We start from the raw sequence: 27,195 nt of genomic DNA, 5'->3' as shown, positions 1-27,195 counted from the left end.
TTCCACGCTTGGTTTTCTTCAAACATGGCGTCGCGTGAAATCCGTAGACGCTTGTTTTGTGGATCGTAGAAACGGTATGCCTTGGTGCCAGAACTGCTCTCGTATCCGATGAACACCATCTTGGTGCTATGATCGGCAAGCTTTGAGAGGTGCGGCTCCGCCGTCTTCACATGTGCCACGCACCCGAATGTCCGTAGATGAGACACATTCGGCTTACGTCCGTAAATTGCTTCATACGGAGTCTTGCTGATCACCGCCTTCGTTGGAGCCCGGTTGAGAAGATAGACCGCCGTCGAGACAGCTTCTCCCCAAAAAGTCCCCGGCAGGTTCTTGCTCTTGAGTAAACTCCTTGCCATGTCAACGACGGTTCGATTGCGCCTTTCAACGACCCCATTCTGCTGCGGCGTGTAAGGTGCCATGAGGAACCTCTTTATGCCAATCTTCTCGCAGTAGTCGTTGAAATCATTCGACGTAAACTCTGTGCCGCGATCTGTCCCTAGAGCGCGAACCTTCAGCTTGTGTTCCATCTCTGTTGCAGCCTTCAGCTTCTTGAATGCTTCAAACACCTCATCTTTAGATCGTAGGAGAATGACCCACATATATCTCGAGTAGTCGTCTACCGCAAGGAAGAAATACTTCTTTCCAGCGTGAGTTGCCGGGGTGATAGGGCCACATAGATCACCATGGAGTAGCTCGAGTGCATCACTTGCACGATAGGTAGACTGAGCAGGGAATGGCCTGCGGTGCTGTTTTCCAACCAAGCACCCGTCACATACTCGATCAACATGGTCGATAACTGGCATCCCGGATACCATCTCCATCTTTGACATCTTCTTCAAGACGTAGAAGTTAACGTGTCCAAATCTAGCATGCCATAACCACGAATCATCATCACTCTTGGCGAGCCAACACTCCGGTTGAGATTGATCAAGGTTGAGGATATAGAGCCTCTTCCGTGTGCGACTAACACGAGTTAGCACGTTCCGGAGGTTGTCGAAGATCGTCATCACTCTGTTCTCGATATCCACCTTGCATCCATTCTCGTCAAGCTTCCCGATAGAGATGATGTTGTTGCGAAGCCGTGGGATGTAGTACACTCCGGTGAGTATGCGATGTTCACCTGTGAGACCCCCGAAGAGGACAGATCCTTGCCCACAAATCTCCACATTTGAACCATCACCAAATTCGACCGAGCCTTCAACATCATATTCGAGCTCGAGAAATTTCTCCTTGCATCCCGTCATGTGGGTACTGGCACCCGTGTCGAGATACCACGACACGTTGTGATCCTCGGATAACTTAGGTGTCACATTCTTCTCATGAAGTAGCACCTTCCGTCTTGGTTTCACAACCACTGTTTCAGCGAGATCACAAACTTCGGCCATCAGAAGACCTGGACCTTCGTCTTCCTCCTTTGCCAAATTTGCCTTGATCTCCCGCTTGTCAGGCTTCGGACAATTCTTTGCAAAGTGACTCATCTCGTTGCAGTTATAGCACTTGACCTCGGACATATCCAAGTTCCGTTGCTTCCGCCCTTTAGATTGGTTTGCCTTACCACGACCTTGTGGTTTGCCTTTTCCTTTGCCTTCTCCGGTTTGTCCGTCGCCCTTCGTGTTGCTTGAGCCTTCGCCACCGTCACGCCTTCCTTTGCTACTTGGGGCCTCCCAATCTACGCGCGAGTACATGAGTTGGTCACTACCTCCTCCTTTGCCTTTTCGACAGCCACGAGCATTCTCTTCCCACGTCTGCAGGCGTCCGATCGCCTCCGTTATGGTCATGTCGTCGATGTCGTAAAGCTGCTCGAGCGTGCCGATGATGTACGTGAATTTGTCAGTCACTGAACTGAAAAATTTCTCCACAATCTCGGTCTCCTCGAGCTTTGCACCAAGCGCGCGGATCTCTTCCACCAAAGTAGTAAGACGCATGGCATAGTGTTCACCGATTCAGTTTCCTTCATCTGCAACTTGTGAAATTGGCGCTTCAGCACTTGTGTCCGTGCCTTGGTGACGCGATCTTCTCCGATCCTCGTCTCCTTGAGTGCGTTCCACGCCTCTCTTGCCGTCTCGAACTCCGCCAATGTCATCAGCACGGAATCCGGCACGGACTGGGCTATGGCAGCCATGGCACCTTCGTCGGACTCGTCATCGACATCGTCGTCCGTGATTGCCTGCCACACTCGGAGGGTTCGGAGAATAATCTTCATCTTCATCGCCCACACGTCGTAGTTGGCATCGGTGAGCATCGGGTACTGGATGGGGATGTTGCGATGCGCCTGGACGTTGGCGCCGCTCGTTCCTCCACCACTGGTTGCTGACTTGACGCCCTTCTTCACCTGTCGCTGTTCTTGTTCGCCTTGGCACCGCCGCTCCGGACTTGACCGACTCAGCGTCGCTGTCCGTCATCGTAGATCGTAGATCGTCGAGGCTCTAGATACCAATTGTTGGCTTTTGAACGTGCGTATGCAGCTGTACAGGCGTGCCTACGCGATTCTTGCTTCGGCGGGCTACTTGACGGAACTTGCGTAACTAGCGACACGAATAAAACTGATCGATGGATTTGATGGCTAAAGGCCCGTGTCGAGCCTTTGCTTTGTATTGCTTTTCGTTTTTCTGGTGTTACAATCAACACCCCTAGGATGTCTTTTATACACGTCCACAAGGGACTATGAAAATAGACTAGGACTAGAAATCCTAATACTACTAGGACTCGGTTTGGCTTTCTTTCCTAATCCTAAAAAAACAACATGATTAACTTCTACATGCCCTGCTTTCATGCGTGAAGCCGGCTAAAAAACTCTACACTAATGAACTGATCTGTAATACGACTGGTATGCTTAGTGTGATTCACTTTACTGATTTTTTAGGGAATTCACTTTATTAATTGAGATCATTCTTGTGCCATAGAGGCTTATGACATGAAAAGGAGGGAAGGCCCGTATTTGCACGTTATCATAGTCTACATATCTGTAGAGGCGATCTATATAATCAATCATCGGAGCACACATAAATCCGAAGATGGGTCCGTTAGTCAAAAAAAGTAATCAACTATCTTATGAAAATTATATGAAAAAATTAACTCGATTATGCTATATCTTGCAAGAGCTAATACATTGCAACTCTACGCATTTGAGTTACATAGATAACATGAGGTGCCTGCTTGATTTATTGTGATAAAAAGTTACCTAAGTTATGATTCATCGTCGCTCTCTTTACTACGTAGATCATTACCGCGACAAATATTGAACCTCATGCTACATAATCAATTGGCTTTTGTACTTGCCAGTTGCAATCAAGTCCTCCAAATATTCTTCTCTAAAATATTGTCAATTCCTTTGGGTTTATACTACATGGCCTTTTGCATTCTTATCCATTTTAAGATTTTTTTTTTTGAAAGAAGGATGACCCCCGACCTCTGCTTCCCAAAGATGCATGTAGCCGATTTACTAATCATTCACAAAGACCTTATAAAACAATACATCAATATGTCTCAAACCGTCATCTTGGCAACATATGTCGCTACTCCTATCCATTGATGAAGGGGATGTAAAAGGTGTGAGCTGAATACCCTGAACTTCAACCTAAACCTAACAAGTAAAGCCGGAGACCCCAACCAAGCCACATACCATCTGGGCCACAAACTGGTCCGACACACTTGGGTCGTCGCCACCATCTTCCATCGATCCATCTCCACAACAAATACCGATGCATCGACTTTGCCAGGCCTGCTATCGACACCACCGGGGCACCAGACAACACCTCCTTCCTATGCCCGTCCATCATCACACATCCATATTGCTGATACCCTTCCGCACCATGCCGTCGAGATTCCACATCATCGTTGTGTCTCAAACGCCGGTCCATCGTAGATGTCGTACACTGGTTCCTCGAGCCTATGCATACCTCCAAGAATGACGGCCCCGCAAAGGATACAACACAAGAGAGAAGACGTCATCCGATCAACCGATCTAAGCTTTCCCTAGAGGTGGCGGATAGGGGTCTAAAGCTTCTCCACGACGATGGCTTCAAGAAGAGGACGACACAAAAACACTGCCATTGCTGGCCTTGGCAACGAGCCAAGAGCAGGGTTTTCATCTGGATCCGCTCGAGGAACCTCCATCTAGCCTCTTGTGCAAGGGACCACCACCAACCACCGCCACCGCGCATGAAGCAGGCTGCACCGGCCAGATCAGTTCTGACCGAAAGCCAGACCAAACGTACAACCGATCCATCCACCAGACCCTCCATGCCGCTGCTGCCGCTGATCCGAGATCCGACTGGCTAGAGCACCCCACCGATCCGAGAGCCGACCAGCCAGAGCCACCCGTCGACCCGAGATCCAACCGGGTAGATCCGCCCGCCGCCACTGCGATGAAGTAGTTGCATAGTTTTAGGAATAAAGAAAAGACATTTTGACTATGTTCATGATAATGTGTTCAATTAATCATATTACTTACGAACTCCCACTCAACTCAACATCCCTCAGGTTGTTCGAGTGTGACATGATCCAAATCCACCAACCCATGTCCAATCATCACGTGAGATGAGGTGGTTTCAATGGTGAACATCTCCATGTTGATCATATCTACTATATATATGACTCATGTTCGACCTTTCAGTCTCCTGTGTTCCGAGGCCATGTATGTACATGCTAGGCTCGTCAAGTTTAACCCAAGAGTTTCTGCATGTGCAAAACTGTCTTGCACCCATTGTATGTGAACGTAGAGTCTATTACACCCGATCATCACGTGGTGTCTCAAAACGATAAACTTTCGCAACAGTGCACACTCAGGGAGAACACAATTTTATCTTGAAATTTTAGTGAGGGATCACCTTATAATGCTATTGTTGTCCTAAGAAAAACAAGGTGCATAAAAAGGATTAACATCACATGCAAATCATAAGTGACATGATATGGCCATGAACTTATGATTTTTGATCTCCATATTCAAAGCACCGGCATGATCTCGATAGTCACCGGCATAACACCATGATCTCCATCATCGTGTTGCCATCAAGGTTATCGCGCCAACCATGCTTGTACTACTATTGCTACTGTTTAGCGATAAAGTAAAGCATTACATAGCGCTTAATGATTGACACGCAGGTCATACAATAATTAAAGACAACCCTATAGCTCATGTCGGTTGTCGTAGCATCGACATGCAAGTCGATATTAACTATTATAACATGATCATCTCATGCATCAAATATATATTATCATGTCTTTGGCCATATCATATCACAACATACCCTACAAAAACATGTTAGACATCCTCTAATTTGTTGTTGCATGTTTTACGTGTCTGCTATGGGTATCTAGCAAGAACGGTTCTTACCTACGCAAAACCACAACGGTGATATGCAAGTTGATATTTAACTTTCAACAAGGACATCCTCTGCCGAATCCGATTCAACTAAAGTGGGAGAGACATACACCCGCCAGCCATCTTAAGCAACAAAGTTACATGTCAGTCGATGGAACCGGTCTCTCTTACGTGGACGAGTAAAGTTGGTCCGAGCCGCTTCATCCCACAATATCGCTGAATCAAGAAAATACCAAGAAGGAAAGCAATCTGAATATCAACACCCACAAACTCCTTTGTGTTCTATTAGTGATGTCATCTATGCATAGAGCTAGCTCATGATGCCACTGTTGGGGAACATCACATGGGAAACAAAAATTTCCTACGCTCACCAAGCTCAGTCTATGGAGACTAACATCTACGAGAGGGGGAGTGCATCTACATACCCTTGTAGATCACTAAGCCGAAGCATATATAACACGGTTGATGTAGTCGAACATCTTTGCGATCCAAATCGCAATTCGTCCCGCGATCCCATCACGATCCGTCCCGATCTAGTGTCGAACGGACGGCACCTATGCTTCAGCACATGTACAGCTCGATGACGTCTCCGCCTCCTTGATCCAGCAAGCGATGCCAGAGTGGTAGATGAGTTCTCCGGCAGCATCACGGCCTGCCGGTGGTGGTGGTGTAGCTGTCCCGGCAGGGCTTCACCAAGCACTACCATAATATCTAGAGGAGGAGACGATCTAGAGGGAGAGGCTGCGTCGTGGCAATGGTTGCTGCAGCCCTCCCTTCCCTCATATATATATATAAGAGGAGAGGAGGAGGGAGGCGCCCTAGGGTTTCCCCTAGGGTGGGGCGGTGGCCAAGGAGGGTGCCTTGGCCCCCAAGGCAAGTGGGTCGCCTTCCCTCTTGGCCCAACCCTTGCCCTAGCCGCATGGGCCTTAGGTGGGAGGGCAGTTAGCCCACCAGGGCTGGTGCACCCCCTCTCACAGTCCATGGGGCCCTTCAGGGCAGGTGGACCCTCCCGGTGGACCCCCAGAACACTTCCAACACTCCCATCACAAAACATGTAATTCCCAGAACTTTTCTGGAACCCGAATACCAACTTCATATATATCAGCCTTTACCTCTGGACCATCTGGAGCTCCTCGTGACGTCCGGGATCTCATCCGGGACTCCGAACAACTTTCGTGTACCACTACACATAACTCATTAATACCCAATCATCACCGAACATTAAGTGTGCAGACCATGCGAGTTCGAGAACTATGCAGACATGACCGAGACATTCTCCGGTCAATAACAAATAGCGAGACTTGGATGCCCATATTGGCTCCTACATATTCCACGAAGATCTTTATCGGTCAAACCACGATTTCAAGGATTCAATCAATCATGTATACTATTCCCTTTGTCCATCGGTATGTTACTTGCCCAAGATTCAATCGTCGGCTCGTTACCGACTAGTATCTTTACTCATTACATAATACAAGATTCCGTGACTAACTCCTTAGTCACATTGCTTGCAAGCTTCTTTCGATGTTGTATTACTGAGTGGGCCCAGAGATACCTCTTCGTCATACAGAGTGACGAATCCGAGTCTCGATTCACGCCAACCCAAGGAACACCCTCGGCGATACCTGTAGAGCACCTTTATAGTCACCCAGTTACGTTATGTCGTTACACAAGGCATTTCTTCGGTGTCCGAGTGTTGCATGATCTCATGGTCATAGGAATAGATATTTGACATGCAGAAAACAGTAGCAATAAACTGACACGATCATATGCTACGTTCATAGTTTGGGTCTTGTCCATCACATCATTCTCCTAATGATGTGATCTCGTTATCAAATGACAACTTATGTCTATGACCAGAAAACCTGGACCATCTTTGATCAACGAGCTAGTCCTTTAGAGGCTCACTAGGGATAGTGTGTTGTCTATGTATCCACACATGTATTTCAGTTTCCAATCAATACAATTCTAGCATGGATAATAAACGATTATCATGAACAAGGAAATATAACAATAATTAATTTATTATTACCTCTAAGACATATTTCCAACAAAGGCGCCTAGGTCGAATGGATTTAGAGGGCTATTTTTTGTAAGTGTTGGAGCATTATCAAAGATGATATTATGAGGGTGATCGACCTCTTTGGCAGTTTGTGCACGACCAATTTTCATTGGCTAAACTCGACCAAAATTGCTCTTTTTCCAAATAAAGAAGGCGCCGAGGTGATCTCGAACTATCACCCCATTAGCCGCATCCATGTGGTGGCAAAAATCATTGCCAAAGTCCTGGCCATCATTCTGGCCAAGCACATATACTCCCTTGTATTGCACGCCCAGAGCGCCTTTATCAAAACGAGAATCATCCACGACAACTTCATGTACGTACGGAACCTGGCGCAGCGGCTACACAAGTGCAAGACACTTGCAGTGTTCTTCAAGCTGGACATTCGAAAGGCTTTCAACTCAGTCACATGGGAATACCTCCTCGACCTACTCCAACGGATGGTTTTCCCTGCCACTTCTCGAAATTGGGTCGTTGCCCTATTGTGCACTTCATCTTCGCGCTTCTTGCTTAATGGGGTTGCGGGCAAGCCAATCGTCCACAGTCAGGGACTTTGTCAGGGCAACTCCCTGTCTCCCCTGCTTTTGTCCTTGCAATGGACCCGCTCCAGAGAATCCTGGAGGTCACAACGAGGCAGAGATTGTTACATAAGATCCGTGGCTGCGGGGTGGTACTTCATACCTCCTTATATGCGGGTGACGTTGCGGTCTTCATGGTGCCTATCAAGAGTGATATTGATAATTTCTCCAACATCCTTCGCGTTTTTGGGAGCGTCACGGTCTTGTCCACCAACTTTCAGAAATGCTCAGTTGTCCCAATCCGGTGTGGGGGCACAAACCTGACGCACGCCACCTAGAACTTGCCTGCGGCTCAGGCTGCTTTACCTATCAAGTACTTGGGCCTACCATTATCGGTGTGGCAGCTCCGGAAAGAGGATTTCCAGTTTCTCGAGGACAAGGCTGCTGCCAAGTTGGTCACTTGGAAGGAACGAACATTACCGCGATTGGGCGTGCGACCCTTGTCAAATCAGTTTTGACCTCCTTGGCAGTGTACTTCATCACCTTCGCTCTGTGTCCTGCAGAGCACACTCAATAACCTCAACAAGCTTGAACGCGTGTTTTTGTGGGCGGGCGCAGAGACTACTTCGGACGTGAGGTGCAAGGTCAACTGGGACTCGGTGTGTCGTCCGCTGGCGTATGGCGGTCTCGGCGTGCTCAACTCTGAAAAAAATTCTAGGGCTCTCAGATTGCGTTGGTTATGGTTCGAGTGGAAGGAGGCAACCAAGATGTGGGTGGGGATGGGGAACCCATGTGACAACAAGGACCACGACCTCTTCTACTTGTTCACCACCATCATCGTTGGCAACGAAGCTCGCACCTCATTTTGGGAGTGCAAAACTAGAAGCCTAAGGACATTGCCCCACGTATCTATGAGGCCTCAATAAGGAAGAAGTGGAATATCAGGGATGCTCTAGATGGTGATGCATGGATTTCTAAGATCAAGATGACCGCATACTTCTTCATTGTGCACTTCCGCGAATTTCTGCAACTTTGGCCCTATCTCCGTGACTTCCACCTTCAGTATGACATGGAGGATGAGATCAAGGAATGTTATTTCATGCCGAACAAAATATATGCTGTTTATTTTATAGGTTAACAAATTTCTGCATTTTTTTTAGAACCCATAACAAAATTTATGCAGTTGTGATCTATTCCAATGTTAGGCCATGGCGGAGCTACGTGAGGCCTGACCTGGGCCGTGGCCCGCCCAGAGCTAGAGCAAAAAGCGAATTCACACTTAGGCCCAGGTCACACACAGCAGGCCATCACCCAGGAAAAGAAAAAGCACCTAATCCTCCAAAAACAAAAGGAAAAGAAAAAAGCACCTAGCAGCTGCTGCCCGCCGCCGCCCCCGCCGGATCGTCGCACGCAGCAGCCGCCGGCCCCCGCAGCGCCGCCACCTGCCAGCGGCACAAATCGGCTGCCGCCCACGGCCGACCATCCCTCCGGCACACGGCAGCGCGACGGCGGCGAGTCAGCCGTCCCACGACCCCAGGGCAGGCGGCCACGCAGCCGCGCGCAGGTAGCAGCGGCAAGCCGGCGACGCAGCTCCTTCTCTGAATCTGATTCTCTCCTGCTTTTATCGAATCCCTGTAAGCTGCACTGGTAAGTTTCTTTGATTCGCTCCCAATTCCTTTCATTTAGGTCATTGTCTGTTCGTATGTGTACTGTGGTAGCATAAATAAACCACCCAAGATCTTGTTTTAGTGTTAGATACAGTACATCCGTGTGTAGACAAATCTAAGACAAGTAATTTGGGACGGAGGTAATACATTTTATGCAAAGCCATTGTTGTTTACAGTTTATGCAAATGCATTGTTCTTTACATTTTGAACCCCCCCACCACCCCCATTTGGCATATAAATAATTTCAATTCGTGTGTGGTCTGATATCCCCAAGCTTTGTAATGGATAACTAAAGTAGTCTAATGGGGAAACTGTATTTTGGTATAGCTTCTTTTATTTACATCTACTCGCTTGATCTTGTAACAAATGGGAACAGAGGGTACTTATTAATGACAATGATTCAGAATGAGAAAAAAAAATCGAGTTCTTTTTTAGCTTGGCCTGCCCAACAATTTGTTTGTGGCTATCTTATTTTTTTGGGTTATGCATCGGATGGATCGACTGCTATCTTAATAATTAAGCAAAGCAAATTGCAAAGAACCTTAGGTTCAGTTTACGGTTGCTCAACTGTGCCACACTGAACTTATCTTATAATCTTTTGTAGAAAGATAACCATTAAATGGAGAATGTGTTTGTTAGCCCGTCGGTAAAATATGCAAAATCTGGCTGGGCCGAATGGGAATTACCATAAATTCATAATCAACTCTAGTGCAAAAGACAGCTTGTACTCTGGCAGTTCATTTGCTATATGCCGTGAGTCCAACAAATGTTGGTGGGCTGCTACACTGATAAGTTATTTTACATAGTCATGTTACGTCAAAAACAGAAAATACCAGGGCAAAGAGAATAATCCCTTAACTGAGGAGCAGTGTCTGGTTGTGGGCAAAGAGAATAATCCCTTAACTGAGGAGCAGTGTCTTGGTTACAACCAGACATAATTCGTGTCTTGCCCAAATTTGCTTGATAAATTATTATAGTTCGTGTGGAAATTTATTGATGCATTGATTGTAATGTGTAACTTCTATTGAAAATCTGAAGTGCAACTTGCTGGGTTCATTTAGTTTAAACTAATGACTATTCTTTTAGGCTGTTGTGGTATGGCTCGGAACTTAACCGAGAACAAGACCAGAACCGCTCTATTTGTACTTGTGGTATTTGGGCTCTGTTCCTTCTTCTACCTCCTTGGTGTATGGCAAAGAAGTGGCTTTGGGAGAGGGGACAGCATAGCGGCTGTGGTGAATGAGCAGACCAAATGTCTGAGACTGCCAAATTTGAATTTTGAGACCCACCATAGTGCATCGGATCTTCCGAATGACACTTTCAGTTCTCAAGTTAAAACTTTTGAGCCATGTGATGCGGAGTACACCGATTACACTCCTTGCGAGGAGCAAAAGCGTGCAATGACCTTCCCTAGGGATCACATGATATATCGGGAGAGGCATTGCCCACCTGAAAATGAGAAGCTCTACTGTCTGATTCCAGCACCAAAGGGTTATGTTGCCCCTTTTCCTTGGCCGAAGAGCCGCGATTATGTTTCTTATGCCAATGTGCCACACAAGAGTCTTACGGTTGAAAAGGCCATCCAAAATTGGGTGCACTACGAGGGCAACGTTTTCAGGTTTCCTGGTGGCGGAACACAATTTCCTGAGGGTGCAGACAAGTATATAGATCAGCTTGCTTCTGTTATCCCAATTACCGAGGGGAAAGTGAGAACTGCACTCGACACTGGTTGTGGGGTATGTGAATATCTCAGCGTTGAATACACAAAGATATGCTCAGTGATAACCACATTGTTGTGCTATGCACTTCAATTTTTCTTTGCTTTTTTCATAATTTTGTTTAGGTTGCCAGTTTGGGTGCTTACCTGTTGAAGAAAAATGTTCTGACTATGTCATTCGCTCCAAAAGATAATCATGAGGCACAAGTACAGTTTGCACTGGAGAGAGGTGTACCTGCATATATCGGTGTACTTGGATCAATGAAGCTCTCATTTCCATCCCGAGTCTTTGACATGGCACATTGCTCGAGATGTTTAATTCCATGGAGTGGAAGTAGTAAGAATGCTTTTAGAACATTTCATGGTTGACTCATATGATTCCCATAGAAATTTTCTGAACCTCTTCGCTCTTGTTCTACAGACGGTATGTACATGATGGAAGTTGATAGGGTACTTAGGCCGGGTGGGTATTGGGTACTGTCAGGCCCACCCATTGGTTGGAAAATTCACTACAAGGGATGGCAACGGAGCAAAGAAGATCTCCGGAGTGAGCAGAGAAAAATAGAACAATTCGCAGAACTTCTTTGCTGGAAGAAGATATCTGAGAAGGATGGTATTGCCATATGGAGAAAGAGATTAAATGACAAATCTTGCCCCAGGATGCAAGATAATTCAAAAGTTGCCAAGTGTGAGTTGACAAGCGACAGTGATGTATGGTGGGTATTATTCCCTCTGCCACCCTCACAAAAAAGAAGTGAATTTTATCTGTACTGTTCTAGCTTTGTCTTCAATTTGATTTCTTTCATTACATATCTTCCTACAGGTATAAGAAAATGGAAGCCTGTATAACTCCCCTTCCTGAGGTTAAAAGTGTGTCAGAGGTTGCTGGTGGTCAACTAGAGCCATTTCCAAAGAGGCTCAATGCAGTACCACCTCGGATAGCCCGTGGTTTTGTATCCGGGTTCTCAGTTCAAACATATCAGGACGACAATAAACTCTGGCAGAAACATGTTAATGCTTACAAGAAAACCAATGACTTGCTTGATACTGGAAGGTACCGCAACATAATGGACATGAATGCAGGTCTTGGTAGCTTTGCTGCTGTACTGGAGTCTCCAAAGCTGTGGGTCATGAATGTCGTTCCGTTCATTGCAGATACTAATACTTTAGGTGTAATCTATGAGCGAGGATTAATAGGAATGTATCACGACTGGTATGTAAACTGCCGTATTGCTCTCCTGGTTTCATACTTTGTTTATCGCATTTTGTTTCTCACTTATGTTCGTTGTACAATCGTTTCTACATTTTGGTAGTTCTGCTTTTCACAACAGACCTTTTTACTTTTAACTGTTCACAATGTGGGGAACTTCTCTTTTCTGTTATGGAGTACATTTACTTCAAGAACACTATGAAAAAAGGTACTCATGTATTGTTGTGTGTGAAGATAGAAGGATGTGAATATATCATTAGAATCTTCATGTGCCAATATCAGTTAAACTCTATATAATCGCATCTCTTCTTACCAAACTCACCTGGGACACTCTTCAATTTGTACTGTTGTTAAATGATGTGCATGTGCCATGTATTTGTTGTTGTGCTTCTGGAAATACGATTTTGCAGATATGAAGCAGTTCTACTTCTTGTGTTAGTTTTTGATATATTTACTGAGAAGCTTGTTTTTTATTTGTGTGCGAACTCATAGTTCATTTGTTCTTGTTACAGGTGTGAAGGGTTCTCTACTTACCCAAGGACATATGACCTCATACATGCTAACGGTGTCTTCAGTTTGTACCAGAACAAGTAAGCATTGAATGACCAAGATTTGCTCTGATTATTGGTAGACCTTGTTGGCTGATATTATCTGATTATTCAAAAACAGATGTAAATTTGAAGATATACTACTGGAAATGGACCGGATCTTACGCCCAGAGGGCGCAGTCATAATCCGTGACACGATTGACGCTCTTGTAAAGGTGGAAAAAGTAGCCAATGCCATGAGGTGGGAGACAACACTGGCCGACCATGAGGGCGGCCCTCGTGTGCCTGAGAAGATCCTCTTTGCAGTTAAGCAATACTGGACTGCCGACAGCAAGAGCCGCCGCTAACATGTCTGGATTATTGTTCTCGCTTCTCTTCAGGATAACTCTGTCCCTGGCACTGGCAGTGTTCATTGCAAGTACACATTAGTCCGCGTGTAGAGAACTGACGAAACCAAGCCGGCGATAAACCAGAGGAGAGTACTCTGTCTTCTATTTATGGTTCGTGTTGTATTTTTGTTTGTTTTTGTTCGTGTTGTATCTTAGAAATTCATGAACTGAAGCTGAATAACAGAACAGTTTTGAGTCTTGCTCGGCAATGCTCTTTGTAAAAGAAATGTCGATTGTTGTTGCTCTTTTGGAGGAGCTACCGCTGTCCTCCACCTGTCCGACCGGCCGGCCAGCGGCCAGGTGGTAAATGGTAATAGACTATAGTAGACGTCGCTGATGGGGCTGCCGGCCGCGGAGAAGGTGAGCGGAGGCTCCGAGGCGACGACACCCAAGTTAAAATTTTCTGATACGCCCCAGGCAGGCACCATATAAGTGAGGTGATCCCCAAGGTTAACGTCGTCTGCAAGGTGACCTGTAGCTTTGTGCTGTGATGGCCGACCAACGTAGAGGCCATCGTCTGCAATCACAAGGGCTCGGTGATGCTGAAGATGGCCGTGGGACTGCTGAGCTCCGTCAAGACATAGGTACGGCTCCAACTTTGCAGCACTCATTTTTCTTCTTCTGTTTCGCAGAACTCATAATTTTTTGCTCCAATTTCCTCGATGAACAATTTATGACTGACGCCTCGATTGTGGTTCATAAGCATATATATTTTGACTGCTGAATGTATGCTGCTTTTGAGGAACTTGAGCCTAATAATTAGTGTAACTATTTGGTATTCTTTGACCTTGTGAATGAACTAATTAAGCCAATTATTTCCAAGCTAATTATGATTATCTCAATTAGGGTGGTGTGGCGTGGCACGGAGCTCAGCGGGCGAAAACAAGACTAGAGCGGTCGTGCTTGTTCTTATGGTAATCGGCCTATGTTCCTTCTTCTATCTCTTGGGTATGTGGCAAGCAAAACGGGTTGGAGGAGGGGACTGCATATCAAGAAGGTTGACGGAGGAGACCAAATGTGTGACTCTTCAGGGTCTTCATGTCGAGACCCATCTTGTTCTCGGCGACAAGCCCTCGTGGAGATGATTGCATCATCACCTTCTATGTTTACCCAATCAATATTGGTAGATTTATAATGAAATATGCTCCTATGGTGTATTTATTTAGTGCTAATAGTATGTTTCCGTATTTAACGGTGTCACAGAGGGTAAACATAAATGTTGCCCAAATTTTCAATATGGGAATAACTAACTAATCGACGCGTTGAGTCACCACAGTTCATCCCACCCCATGTCGCTCGCATATGAGCGCTATATTGATGGGCTTGGTTGGGCTCCTTTTGGTGAGTCCATCAATGATGATGGTGGTTGGATTGTCCAGACGATCATGTGTCTATGATAGGTCGTGCTAGTGAAAAAAGCTAGGCTCTGACGATTGGAGCCAGTGATGGTGGCGTCATGGACGCGATAACTTGTCGAAGGCGTCGTGTTATAGTTCTCACCTTCCTCGTACATATTCTCTAGGGAAACTATAGATTTGGTTCTGGATCGGAAGAAGGCGAGACATGCTCTCCTTACGAAGAGTCATTTTGGAGAGGGATATGGCCGGAGGGACTAGTGACCAGAGGTGGGTTTTCATCGGGAGCTTACGCATCAATGGCTTTGGGTATGAGGGAGATAAGATCACAACCAGGTTGTGGTATCGGCTTTTGTGTGTACCCTCGAGGTCGTCGTGGTGTGCTTGCTCTTGTGAATCGAAGCTACGACAATGTCTTACCAAAGGGCATGTTACATGTAGTCAGCCTATGCCGACCGTCTTTTGATGCTCTTGCATACTCTCCATCACCCGCCTCCAACAACAAATTTGTCTTGTCTTCAGCGTGTGTGGCCAACTATTTAGCCCAGAAAGCAATCGGGAGTAGCAGGGCCTGCTGGTGTATGACTCCTCTACGACCGAACTGTTCACTTTTTGTTATACAGACCCCTATTGCAATAAATGGACCAACACCGCTCCACCCGAAGGCTCATACCCATGATGGAGATAAAGAGCTACCTGGTGCTCGTCTTCTAAAATGTCGCTCTTGTCTTCTAAGGCCTAATTTGGTTGCAAGGGGGAAGTATCCCAAGGCTCTAATCCTCCACATGAAGATTTCCATGGCATCGGGGATCCTCGCCTCACACCACAGGGAGATCACCATGTCAGTTTGGATGACAGGGTGAGGGGAGGAGATCGCGTCCATGAAAATACTATGTGAAGGAGATCGCTAGGTGCGCGTTACGTCGTCGAGCCTCTCGCGCGTCCATCGTTGCTTTCCTCGCCGACCTCTCTAGGGTGTGGATCTCTTATCCTCGTAAAGAATGGGGATCGAATATCCCCAGTGAGCGATCGACCGACCAATTCTTGCTGTGGTTTTTGATGGGAACTCCCCGGATCACGGGGTACCAAACTAGCCCTAAAATGCTCTAATACCGTAAAGATCAACCATGTATGTGTCTACTTAAATACTTTAGTCTACCGCATCTCGCTAGTACTAACTTTGTGCATTGCTTTAGAGAATCTAGTGAGGTTGCCCATGAGCTAACGCTGATGGCCAAGGGCCCATATTGCGATAGTTTCCTTGAAAGTCTCCTGTTAAGCTATGAGCTTTGTTCAGGTGTCCTGCGATTTAGTGACCCGCACAGGGAACATCGCACAAACGAGGTTAGGTCACATAGGAGCGTGACACACAAGATCTACACACAACTAACTGCCTCACCCGTGCAAAGCCCTTTTTTTGTAACGCACGACGTAAAAATGCAAGGAAAAGCAGCGAGCTTGCGAGGATTTGTACTTGTCACCTCGTGATCTTGACGCATGCTGCTAGCCACTAGACTTGACGCTGGTGATCATGGGAAGCAAGAATATATAAGAAAAATACAACTATGTTGAGATTTTAAAAAATTTCTTGAAAATTGTGAATAATTTTGAAATGCAATATGTTTTGAAAAATGCAATGTTTTTTTGGCATTGCAAACAAATTTCGAAAAATGTGAAAAACTTATGCAATTTCAAACAAATTTCGACAAATGTGAATAATTTTTTGTAATTCAATTTTTTATAACATGAACGCTTTTTGAAATCCTGTTTTTCTTAAAACATGAAAAGTTACTAAAAACGTGAATTATTTTTTAAAAACACAATTTGTTGAAAACATAAATAATATTTTAAAAACAGAAACACTTCATGAAATTTTTAAATAATTTTTTTAAACAACAATAATTTTTAATTTTCAAGAAATATTTGAAAATAGGAAAAATTTATGAAATTCAGAAACAAATTGTAGATAAAAACATTTTTTAAAATGGAACAAAATTTTAATATGTAAGTTTTTTTTTAAAGCAAAGTAAATTTGATATTTTGAATAACAAAAAAAAGAATTTAAATATTCAGAATAATTTATGAAAATCCCTTATATGTATTTTTTTTAAAATATAGAATATATAAAAAGAAAAGAAAAAAAACCAGAAATAGAAAATTAAAACATGATGGAAAATAATTGGAAAAATTACTAGAAACCTTCTAGAAGGTTCCCAAAACCTAACGAAGGAGACTGGGTCAGCCCGGTGCCCCCCACCGCTCAGACGTAACAGCCATCGAATAGGGATTTCCGCACAAACGCGCACCCCCTCTTCCTGCGCATGATTTGGGCCCCTTTTTATTTTTTGATTGTTTTTTTCGATTTTCTTCATACTAAAAAAGTTTTGGATTTAAAAAGGGCCAATTTCACGGAGTTGTAAATTTTCTCTCGATTTTTTGAAAAATGATGAATCTGAAATTGTTCTAGAAATGCAAAAAATGTCCCAAATTTGAAAATGTTTGCAATTATAAATATTTCAAAATAACGTTCTCTTGTTAAAAAAATTCTTGAATTTCCAAAAAAGTCCCGAAATAAAAAAATCCTGAATTTGAAGAAACTTTTCAAGAATTTGTAAAATTGGTCCTAGAATTTAGAAAATAATCATGGATTATTAAAATATTCCCGTGTTTGAATATTTTCTTGATTTAAAACAATTTTTCACGAATTTTAAAAGTTCCCACCTTTAAAAAGGGTAATTTTAAAAATATTCACAGGTTTGATAAAATAATAAATAATTAATATTAGTAAAATAAAATTTCTGGAAATAAATAAAAATATGAAAACACAAAGAAAAGAAAAATAGAATATGTTCAAGGAAGGTTTTTTGCTGTTGAGAAATTCTTATTCAAGGATGGTTTCCTGCCAAAACCGGCGGAGACAGAAACCATAAAATGGGCCGCCCATAGCCTCACAGCTCCATCTCCCGGATTACGTGGGGAATACGATTCTAAAAAAAAAACCCATGAGGAATAGGAGCCAAGTTTGTTTGCTTTGAAAAAAGGATTCCCGTTTGTTATTCTGATCTTGATTACATGGTGCAAGTCTGGATGACCGCAAGCAAATATGGAAAAGAGTATGCGAAGATCACTTAGTAGGGACACACTTATACTGGACATGCCAATTAGCCGCCAAACTGCTCGTTTTCTGACACACTAAGCTAGTAAATCTCTTGATGGGCCATTACTGTCCTTCTGACGTAGAGCTGTATGCCCATGCGCAGCCAGAGCCAAATGTTACAGTGCGTCGATAATGAACAGGCTTACCTTATCATGTGTTAACGCTTGGGTTTTTCTTCCTGACACCTTCCGTTCTCAAGGCTCTGCATCACATCATCGGAGGTGTTGTTTTAATCCCTATATATCAATGTGGACTATATATGTACCTTGTTTAATTGACTGAGATAAAAAAGTGAACGCGAGCTAAGAAGTAAGGGAACTGTACGTGTGTTCTACTCGATTACCTCTGCATATATAGACGAGCATGCGGGCTTGGTGGTCTCACAAAAGGAGGTGTAGGTATTAAACTTCAAAGTGCTACTAGCTAGCGCCAACTGTCATGCTTGATGTCCACTAAAGTTAATAGAACACGGTCAAGGACTATGGCAATTGGTTGAATTGGAGTGAAAATGCAGACATTTTATGGCTAGACAAGACTCGGGAGTACGCACTGTCCCTAATAACTAGCCATGCCTATACAAGTATCCAAAGTGTCGAAGTATTTGTGCTCTCCAAAGTCCAAGCCCCACACTTTCATTCCTGTTTCATTTTTTCTGTTGAAAGGGAAAGGCTCCGGCCTATGCATCATCATGATGCACACAATCGTTCATTTTAAGACGAGCCGTTCAAGAGTTAAAAGGACCGCGTAGCGTCGTGCGGCTCAAGAAATAGTTTTCTTTAAATTATGCAAAGTGTAAGCCGAGGGTCGTCTATGAGGGACTTGGCTTACGTCTAGATGTTTAAAAGAAACGAAATATGAGTGGAGCCTTATTGGGCCCGCACTCGGTTTATAGGCCACACCAAAACTATGACGGAGATGGTTCTGTAAGCAGAGCTCTTTTTTTTTGTGTGGTTAAGCAGAGCTCTTTTCTGTGGTACAGTATATGCCAAGCATGTCCTATAAGCCGAGCAGTTGTTCTTGCCACGCTCGGCTTATGACCACCATATAATCGAATGGCACATTGTTTTCGGCAAATTATAAGCGGAGTACCATGTTTTTACGTTCGGATTACATTCAAAGACACGGCAACTTTTTATTTTTCCTGTAGTGTTTTGCTTGGATACGCTTCCTGTGTCGTGTCATTACAGAACCATCCACTATATGGTAGAATAGACTCAAAGACATAAGTTTATGAATAGCAAGGTTGCCTCCCAAATCAAGTTTTTTGTATTTAGCTCCAAGGCGCCCCTCGTCCTGCTGTCGACCAAAATTTAAGCAGAAGGCGGTCATGTCCTCAAACGTTCATATTTCCACTATCAAGAACTCAGCTAGGCAAGACTACTCATGAGTATTGTCCCTAGTAACCAATCGTACACATACAAGTAACTAAATTGGCGAAGCGTTTGCACTCTCCAAACCGCACACTTTCATATTTGTTCCGTAGCTTATACCATGACTAGGCATTTGTAAGTGCAAGGATTGTCCGACGTTAGTACTAGGGATGTAAATGGCAAATAAGTAGGGTCCATAAGTCCTATTTAGTTAGCTTTATCTAGCTCGATAGTTCATTCTTAAAAAAAACAAATTTTTGAACTGATAGTTTATTAGTGGGTTTAAATGGAATTAAACGGACACAATTTCCATATCTAGTGAGTACTTTCAAAAGCAAACTAGTAATGGAAGGCACTGGAATGAAGGTAGAGCCGTCGAGCGCTTTGCACGGGCAGCACAATCCATCTGGCGTCGCGGCGCTCCGGGCTGGAGTAGCAGCACGCATCGGCAAAGGCCCTTAGTAGCAAGCCAATGGGTCTTCGGCCCGCCTTCTCATTGGAACATGATGATACCACATGGGTCATAATACCCACTAACCGACACACTCATTGCCGGAGATAGGGGGACCGGCAGGGGCCCTGAGCCCCCTAACACCATGGATTTGGTACTAAGTTGATCATAAATAGTACATAATTAGTGATTTTTTCTAGTACTACAAGCATATCTTCCTATTGTTTGGCCCTCCCCAACTTGTTTTAACCACACTCGGCCCCCCCTAATCCATTTTTTCCGCCTTCGCCGCTGGACACACTAGCAAGCTAATCACACATGATGACACGCTAGCAAGTTCACCGCATGAAGCGGCGAAGAGATCCCCGCGCACTGCTGTTGTATGTCCGAGCGCAGCCAGACCCAATGTAACAGTGTGCTGATAATGAACCATGCCGACTATATTCTATGCCATTGCTTGGATTTTTCTTACTGATGCCTTCCATTCTCAAGGCTCTACATATGTGTGTTGTTTTTCATCCCTATCAATGTGGACTATGCACCTTATACAATCAACTAAAGCAAAAAGTGAACATGAGCTAAGAAGTAAGGGGAACTGTGTGTTTCACTACCTTTGCATATATAGATGAGCGTGCGTGCTTGGTGGCCTCATAAAAGGAGGTGTTGGTACTTAACTCCAAGGAGCTACTATCTAGCTCCAGCTGTCATGTTGTTCATTGAAGTTAATATTCCAAAACAATCAAAGGATGTTGTCTATCACATGAATTGGAGAGGAGATGCAGACATTAATGCTAGGCAAGACTCGGGAATACTGTCCTTGCTAACCAACCATGCCCATACAAGTAACCAAAGTGCCCAAGTGTTTGTGCTCTCCAAAGTCCAAAACCCACACTTCCAATTTTATTTTATTTTTTCCGTTGAAAAGGAGAGGGCTCTAGCCTCTGAATCATCATGATGCACACAACCATTTATTTTTGTTCGACAGCTTCCACTCCACACAATAAATAATAAGGCGAGGTATTCGGCAATTAAAATGATCATTTGTCGTGAGTAACATCGAAGTCAAACTAGAAATGAAAGGCACCAAAGGTCACACCGAGCGGTCGAGTGGCTTTGCATGGGCCGCACAATTCATCTGGCGTCGTGCGACTCTGACCGAGGAGCAACAAGCAACAACAACATGCGTTGGACAAAGCACTGGTGGAGTTTCATTAATTACTGTGAACGGGCCAAAACGGGACATGTTAACAAATACCATTGAAATTTGGCTCTTAGGGACTAGATTCATCACCGATCTTGACTAAAATCATGCAGGGATGAGCGAGCCATTGTCTGGTTTGGCCCAACCATAGAACCGCCATTGGGAGAAGGCTCGCAACAACAAGTTGGTGGGTCTTGGCCCCATTTTTCTTGATGGAACCATACATGGAGAAACCTCTTGTTTATCTTCCTTTCTTGCATGAACCTTACAACGCTCAGATTCCAAGTCGAACTCCTCATCCTCGTGTCCTCGATCCTCACTAATATGCATTGCGTTGTTGCAAAAAAAAGTAAGGTACCCGGACAACTAGTCAATACCATTCCCGCAAGTAAAAAAGTGCTAGTCAATATAAAGTTTTTTCTTTCTAGTTGGGCAAAAAACTATGCTACTACTAAAAAAATTGTAAATGGTTTTAAACGGGTTTGTGTAGTGTCAAATAGTACTAGTATGCCTATATTACTACAGAAAATTCCTTGGCATATTCGAAGAGCTCGGGACCTACCTGTGGGAGGTTGCATAACCGGCTCCAGTGTTTTGTGAACCTAGTTTGGGAGGGTTTGAACCATGCCCCTTGGAAAACAAAACGAAGCGTTCTGACCATTATAACGACGATAGTTCATGTATGCCACAGGATAAATGTTATATATTTGAACATCATAAAATTTGAATTCAAAATTTGTTTGAATACTTTTGGGTGTAAATATCCTCAATTGTTGAGATTTCCCGGAAAATGGTCATTCTGGCCACTCCCAAAAAATTATTAACAACAATACCCTTGACCAATACTCCCTCCATTTCCTTTTAATCAGTATATAAACTTCATATTTTTTTATCTATTAATATGTGTTTTACCCTTCTGCATGCAAGCTACATTGATGAATTGAGGTTTTATTGTGATTAATAATAAGGCAATTATGATATATGTCTCTCTCATTACCGAATAATTACTCCCATAGTTTTTTAAAAACATTACCCCCACCGATTCTAAACGACATGTTACATTACTAATTATTAGCATTTGCACTTGCAATTAGCTCCCTTTTTAATATAAACCCCAAAGATATATTAAAAGGTGCCAAGGATGGGCATCTAGCCAGTAGTTGGAGCGCTATCGTGCCTCCTAGCCGGCCTGGGTTCGAACCAAACTTCTCAAACCTTCTATCTTAATTAATACTAACTAAAATTAAAATGATGCAAAGCTCCTCCCTTTTACATTAAAGGGAGACAGAAGACTCCATGCAGACTACAACTCAGTTACATCTAGGACAGAAAGAAAAATATATTTCACGAGCTGGCACCGCCATACCAGCTGTGAACCATGCATCCACCAAGAGACGACACTACTGACCAATACCAAACACATCGGCAATTGTTGTCACCGACACGGCGAAGACCAGAGGGGCACTCTTTCTCCGTGATTAAATGAATCAGGAGCCATCGGAGCTGAATTTATCTACAGTCGAAGTCGGAGAAGGGGAGAGGTGTTTTGGCTCCCGGGTGCATTTGCACCCGGATGAATTGTAAGCTGAGGAATAATAGTAAATATTTTTAGAAAATTCTGATTTTTTTAGATATTCGTATTACAATTTTCATGCGAAACGGAGCAGTGGGTTTCGTTGGTGAAAATAACAAATTTGGGTATGAAATTTTGGGGTAACAATCGGTGTTTAATTTGTTTATTTGCACATGCCAAAATGTTAACCTTTTTGCCTAAAAAATTACAGGTAGCATCTGAATGTGACGAAGAGCACATAATATTTTTGTTAAGATATTTTTGATATATCAAAAATATATTTTTCATGAGCAGGAGCACATGCTCTGAGGAGCCGAATTGAATTTCACCGAAGAAGACCTTATTGAAAACTATCACCACCATCGCTGGAAGGGCTGAAGATGCACCTGCTGATAGTGAAGACCTACCCGTCCATCCAATATGGTCGCTAGATCCGATGGCACACACACCAAGCCGAAGGAACCATTACTGAACACCCACTAGTGGAAAACGGGCCTTTGGCCAGGACCATTTAGTCCCGGCCTGCCTCTGGGCCGGGACTAAAGGCCCGGCCACGTCGCCCCAATTCTCAATGCCTCCCTCGAGGCTCTAGTCCCGGCCCGTAAGGAGCCTTTAGTCCCGGTTCGTGTCCCAAACCGGGACTAAAGGGCTACCCGGCGGGCAGTGGTGGTGGCAACCGTTCGTATCCCCCTTTAGTCCCGGTTGGTGGCTCAACCCGGGACTAAAGGACTAACACGTGGCCTGCCATAGTGGTGGCAACCGTTGGTATACCTCTTTAGTCCCGGTTGGTGGCTCAACCCGGGACTAAAGACCCAAACGGTTTCCATCCCGCGTCGTTTCGGGCGATGAAAAGCACGAACCGAAGCACAGTCGCCATTTCTCTGTTTCTTCTTCTCTCTCGCTCTCCCTCTCTGTTCTTCTCCTCTCTTCTTCCCTTCTCTTCTTCCACCATGCCAAGTCGCTTTCTTAAGGTGCTCGCACATGGCACGACCAAGCTCGATGTCGTGTACACGAACGAGACCAGGGAGGTGCTGTTTTTTCTTGAACAGTTGAAGGAAAAATGGTTTGACGACGCAATGGAGCATGAGAAGTTCTTGGGGCTTGATCTGGAGTACACGGCCGATCAACGCGGTGTTGCCGTCATCCAACTATGCTTCGCACACCATGTCTTGATCTTCCAATGGGCGAGGTAAGTTTTGAGGCTTTCTTTGATCCAAGATAATGACATTGTAAGTTTATTTGTTTCAATCATAGTTGGTTCCCTTCAAATAGTTGTAGTGAAACAATTTTGATTAGTTGAAGGGGAACACAATCTAATTGGAATAGTGTTCCATAATCTGAAAAATCATATTAGAATCAACTAGTGTTTAATATGTTCCATTGGAATCATAGTTGGTTCCCTTCAAATAGTTGTAGTGAAACAATTTTGATTAGTTGAAGGGGAACACAATCTGATTGGAATAGTGTTCCGTAATCTGAAAAATTGTATTAGAATCAACTAGTGTTTAATATGTTCCATTGGAATCATAGTTGGTTCGCTTCAAATAGTTGTAGTGAAACAATTTTGATTAGTTGAAGGGAACACAATCTGATTGGAATAGTGTTCCACAATCTGAAAAATCTGATTGGTTCAATATGTTCCATTGAAATCATAGTTGTAGTGATACAATTTTATGCGGTGTTCTTTGATCCAAGGTTATGAAAATTGCATATAGCTAGTGATCTCTCTAGGTTCCATTGGATAGCAATATGATATGTCACAGTCATGAAAATTGCATATAGCTAGTGATCTCTCTAGGTTCCATTGGATAGCTATAGTGATCTCTCTAGGTTCCATTGCATATATTCTATTTGAATCATAAAGATAATTTTCTCTTTAGTTGTAGTGAAACATGTTTCCTTATTGCAGCAGTATGTAACATTTGTTCCATTTTAATTTGTTTCTGTTGCAGGAGTGACAAGCATTGTCCAGAACTCATGGACTTCCTTCGCAACGGCATCACTTTTGCTACCGTTGACATAAGGAACGACAAGCTGAAGATGAGGCACAGCTTCGGTATTGAGATACCAGTTGGTTGCCTCGTTGATCTCCAAACGGTATTCACGCTTTGACATGACAGGACTTCGATGGCTCATATGGCAGTTGCCTTGATCGACGAGGAATATGGTGATATGAAGACCAGTTTCCCAAAGTCTCAGCACAAACTTTGGGAGAAGGCCCCACTTGATCCTATCAACATTGAGTATGCAACAAAAGATGCATACGTTTCATACGAGTTGTACCGCAAGATTTGAGTCGTCAACTATGGCCAGCGTCACCTCGAGGAAGGTGGACATTCTGATTCAGACGATTCAGACGAGTAGTGTTCTCAACGTCGAACACTTGTATATATATCTATGGTAGCTATTATTATGTACTGTTTGGACTAGTATCATGTACTGCTTGGACCAATTTATATATGTCTAGTTTCTGTTTGTGCCATTATAGTTTCCAAATTTGAATGGTTTAGCCCTTTCTAACTTCATTTGCTACTTTTGAATGGTTTAGCCCTTTCTAACTTCATGGTATCATGCATTTCGGCCACATATATATACAAAAAGTCTTCACTTCAAATAAGTTCAAAAAATGAAATCCCTTTTGTAACAGATCTGTTTTTAATTAAAAGAGTCATTTAAAAATGAAAGACCATTAGTCCCACGTGGCGTGCAGCGGAACCACGTGGCGTGCCGCGGAACCACTTCTGTTATGGGGGTCGCTTCTCCTTCTTCTCCTTGTGCTAGATATTGGTTATGCACTAGGGGAAGTAGGAGTAGCGACCATCATCGACGGTTGAAAAACTAGGTGAGATAGTGTCCACCATATATGTGAGGAGAAGAAAAAACACACAAAAAGTATGGAGTTCAAATAAGTTCAAAAAAATGAAATCCCTTTGTAAGAGATGAGTTCTCGTTCGGAACGCTGCTACTTCGAGAGAGATTGTCCGTTTTGTACACGAAGTGCATCCAGTTTTTGTCGTAGCCCTCTCAACTTTTTAACACATGCTATGTGGGTGAAATTAAGATAGCATGCCAACTTTCAACATTTTCAGAGTTCATTTGTAGTGCTTTTCAATTTCAGGGTCAACTAGCTAAAAAAAAAGTAAATGCACGAAGAATACCAAATGAAGTTAGAAGTTGTTGAAATTTTGTGATGTGCCTTTGAATGGGGCATTTTGAACACACAAAAAGTATGGAGCTCAAATAAGTTCAAAAAAATGAAATCCCTTTGTAAGAGATGAGTTCTCGTTCGAAACGCTGCTACTTCGAGAGAGATTGTCTGTTTTGTACACGAAGTGCATCCAGTTTTTGTCGTAGCCCTCTCAACTTTTTAACACATGCTATGTAGATGAAATGATGATAGCATGCCAACTTTCAACATTTTCAGAGTTCATTTGTAGTGCCTTTCAATTTCAGGGTCAACTAGCTCAAAAAAAGTAAATGCACGAAGAATACCAAATGAAGTCAGAAATTGTTGAAATTTTGTGATGTGCTTTTGAATGGTTAATTTTGAACACACAAAAAGTATGGAGTTCAAATAAGTTCAAAAAAATGAAACCCCTTTGTAAGACATGAGTTCTCGTTCGAAACGCTCCTACTTCGAGAGAGATTGTCCGTTTTGTACGCGAAGTGCATCCAGTTTTTTTCGTAGCCCTCTCAACTTTTTAACACATGCTATGTGGGTGAAATGATGATAGCATGCCAACTTTCAACATTTTCAGAGTTCATTTGTAGTGCTTTTCAATTTCAGGGTCAACTAGCTCAAAAAAAAAGTAAATGCATGAAGAATACCAAATGAAGTCAGAAATTGTTGCCATTTTGTGATGTGCCTTTTAATGGTGCATTTTGAACACACAAAAAGTATGGAGTTCAAATAAGTTCAAAAAAATGAAATCCCTTTGTAAGAGATGAATTCTCGTTCGAAACGCTCCTACTTCGAGAGAGATTGTCCGTCTTGTACACGAAGTGCATCCAGTTTTTGTTGTAGATCTCTCAACTTTTTAACACATGCTATGTGGGTGAAATGATGATAGCGTGCCAACTTTCAACATTTTCAGAGTTCATTTGTAGTGCTTTTCAATTTCAGGGTCAACTAGCTCAAAAAAAAAGAGTAAATGCACGAAGAATACCAAATGAAGTCAGAAATTGTTGAAATTTTGTGATGTTCCTTTGAATGGTGCATTTTGAACACACAAAAAGTATGGAATTCAAATAAGATCAAAAAAATGGAATCCCTTTGTAAGAGATGAGTTCTCGTTCGAAACCCTGGTACTTCGAGAGAGATTGTCCGTTTTGTACACGAAGTGCATCCAGTTTTTGTCATAGCCCTCTCAACTTTTTAACACATCCTATGTGGGTGAAAAGATGATAGCATGCCAACTTTCAACATTTGCAGAGTTCATATGTAGTGCTTTTCAGTTTCAGGGTCAACTAGCTCAAAAAAAATAAGTAAATGCACGAAGAATTCCAAATGAAGTCATAAGTTGTTGAAATTTTGTGACGTGCCTTTGAATGGTGCATTTTGAACACACAAAAATTATTGGAGTTCAAATAAGTTCAAAAAAATGAAATCCCTTTGTAAGAGATGAGTTCTCGTTCGAAACACTGCTACTTCGAG

General features: G+C 43.4%; 1 protein-coding gene across 2 annotated transcripts; it reads left to right on the top strand.

Annotated features, from left to right (window-relative positions):
• Window positions 1-9,253: 9,253 nt before the first annotated feature.
• On the top strand, window positions 9,254-13,657 carry LOC123452548 (probable methyltransferase PMT2). 2 transcript variants are annotated; one of them, XM_045129212.1, is made up of 7 exons: window positions 9,254-9,550; window positions 10,657-11,306; window positions 11,414-11,624; window positions 11,709-12,003; window positions 12,111-12,500; window positions 13,010-13,087; window positions 13,167-13,657. In XM_045129212.1, the coding sequence occupies exons 2-7, from the start codon at window positions 10,668-10,670 to the stop codon at window positions 13,390-13,392; spliced, it is 1,839 nt and encodes a 612-aa protein (XP_044985147.1). In that variant the 5' UTR covers window positions 9,254-9,550; window positions 10,657-10,667; the 3' UTR covers window positions 13,393-13,657. The 2 variants fall into 2 exon arrangements, with proteins under 2 accessions (XP_044985147.1, XP_044985146.1); XM_045129211.1 differs by lacking the exon at window positions 9,254-9,550 and having other exon boundaries at window positions 10,449-11,306.
• The last annotated feature ends 13,538 nt before the right edge of the window (window positions 13,658-27,195 follow it).

The sequence above is a fragment of the Hordeum vulgare genome, chromosome 5H (genome assembly GCF_904849725.1).
Source record: "Hordeum vulgare subsp. vulgare chromosome 5H, MorexV3_pseudomolecules_assembly, whole genome shotgun sequence".
NCBI classification, from domain to species: Eukaryota; Viridiplantae; Streptophyta; class Magnoliopsida; order Poales; family Poaceae; genus Hordeum; species Hordeum vulgare.
The sequence above is the reverse complement of the archived record's forward strand: the minus strand, read 5'-3'. Positions and strand labels throughout refer to the sequence as shown.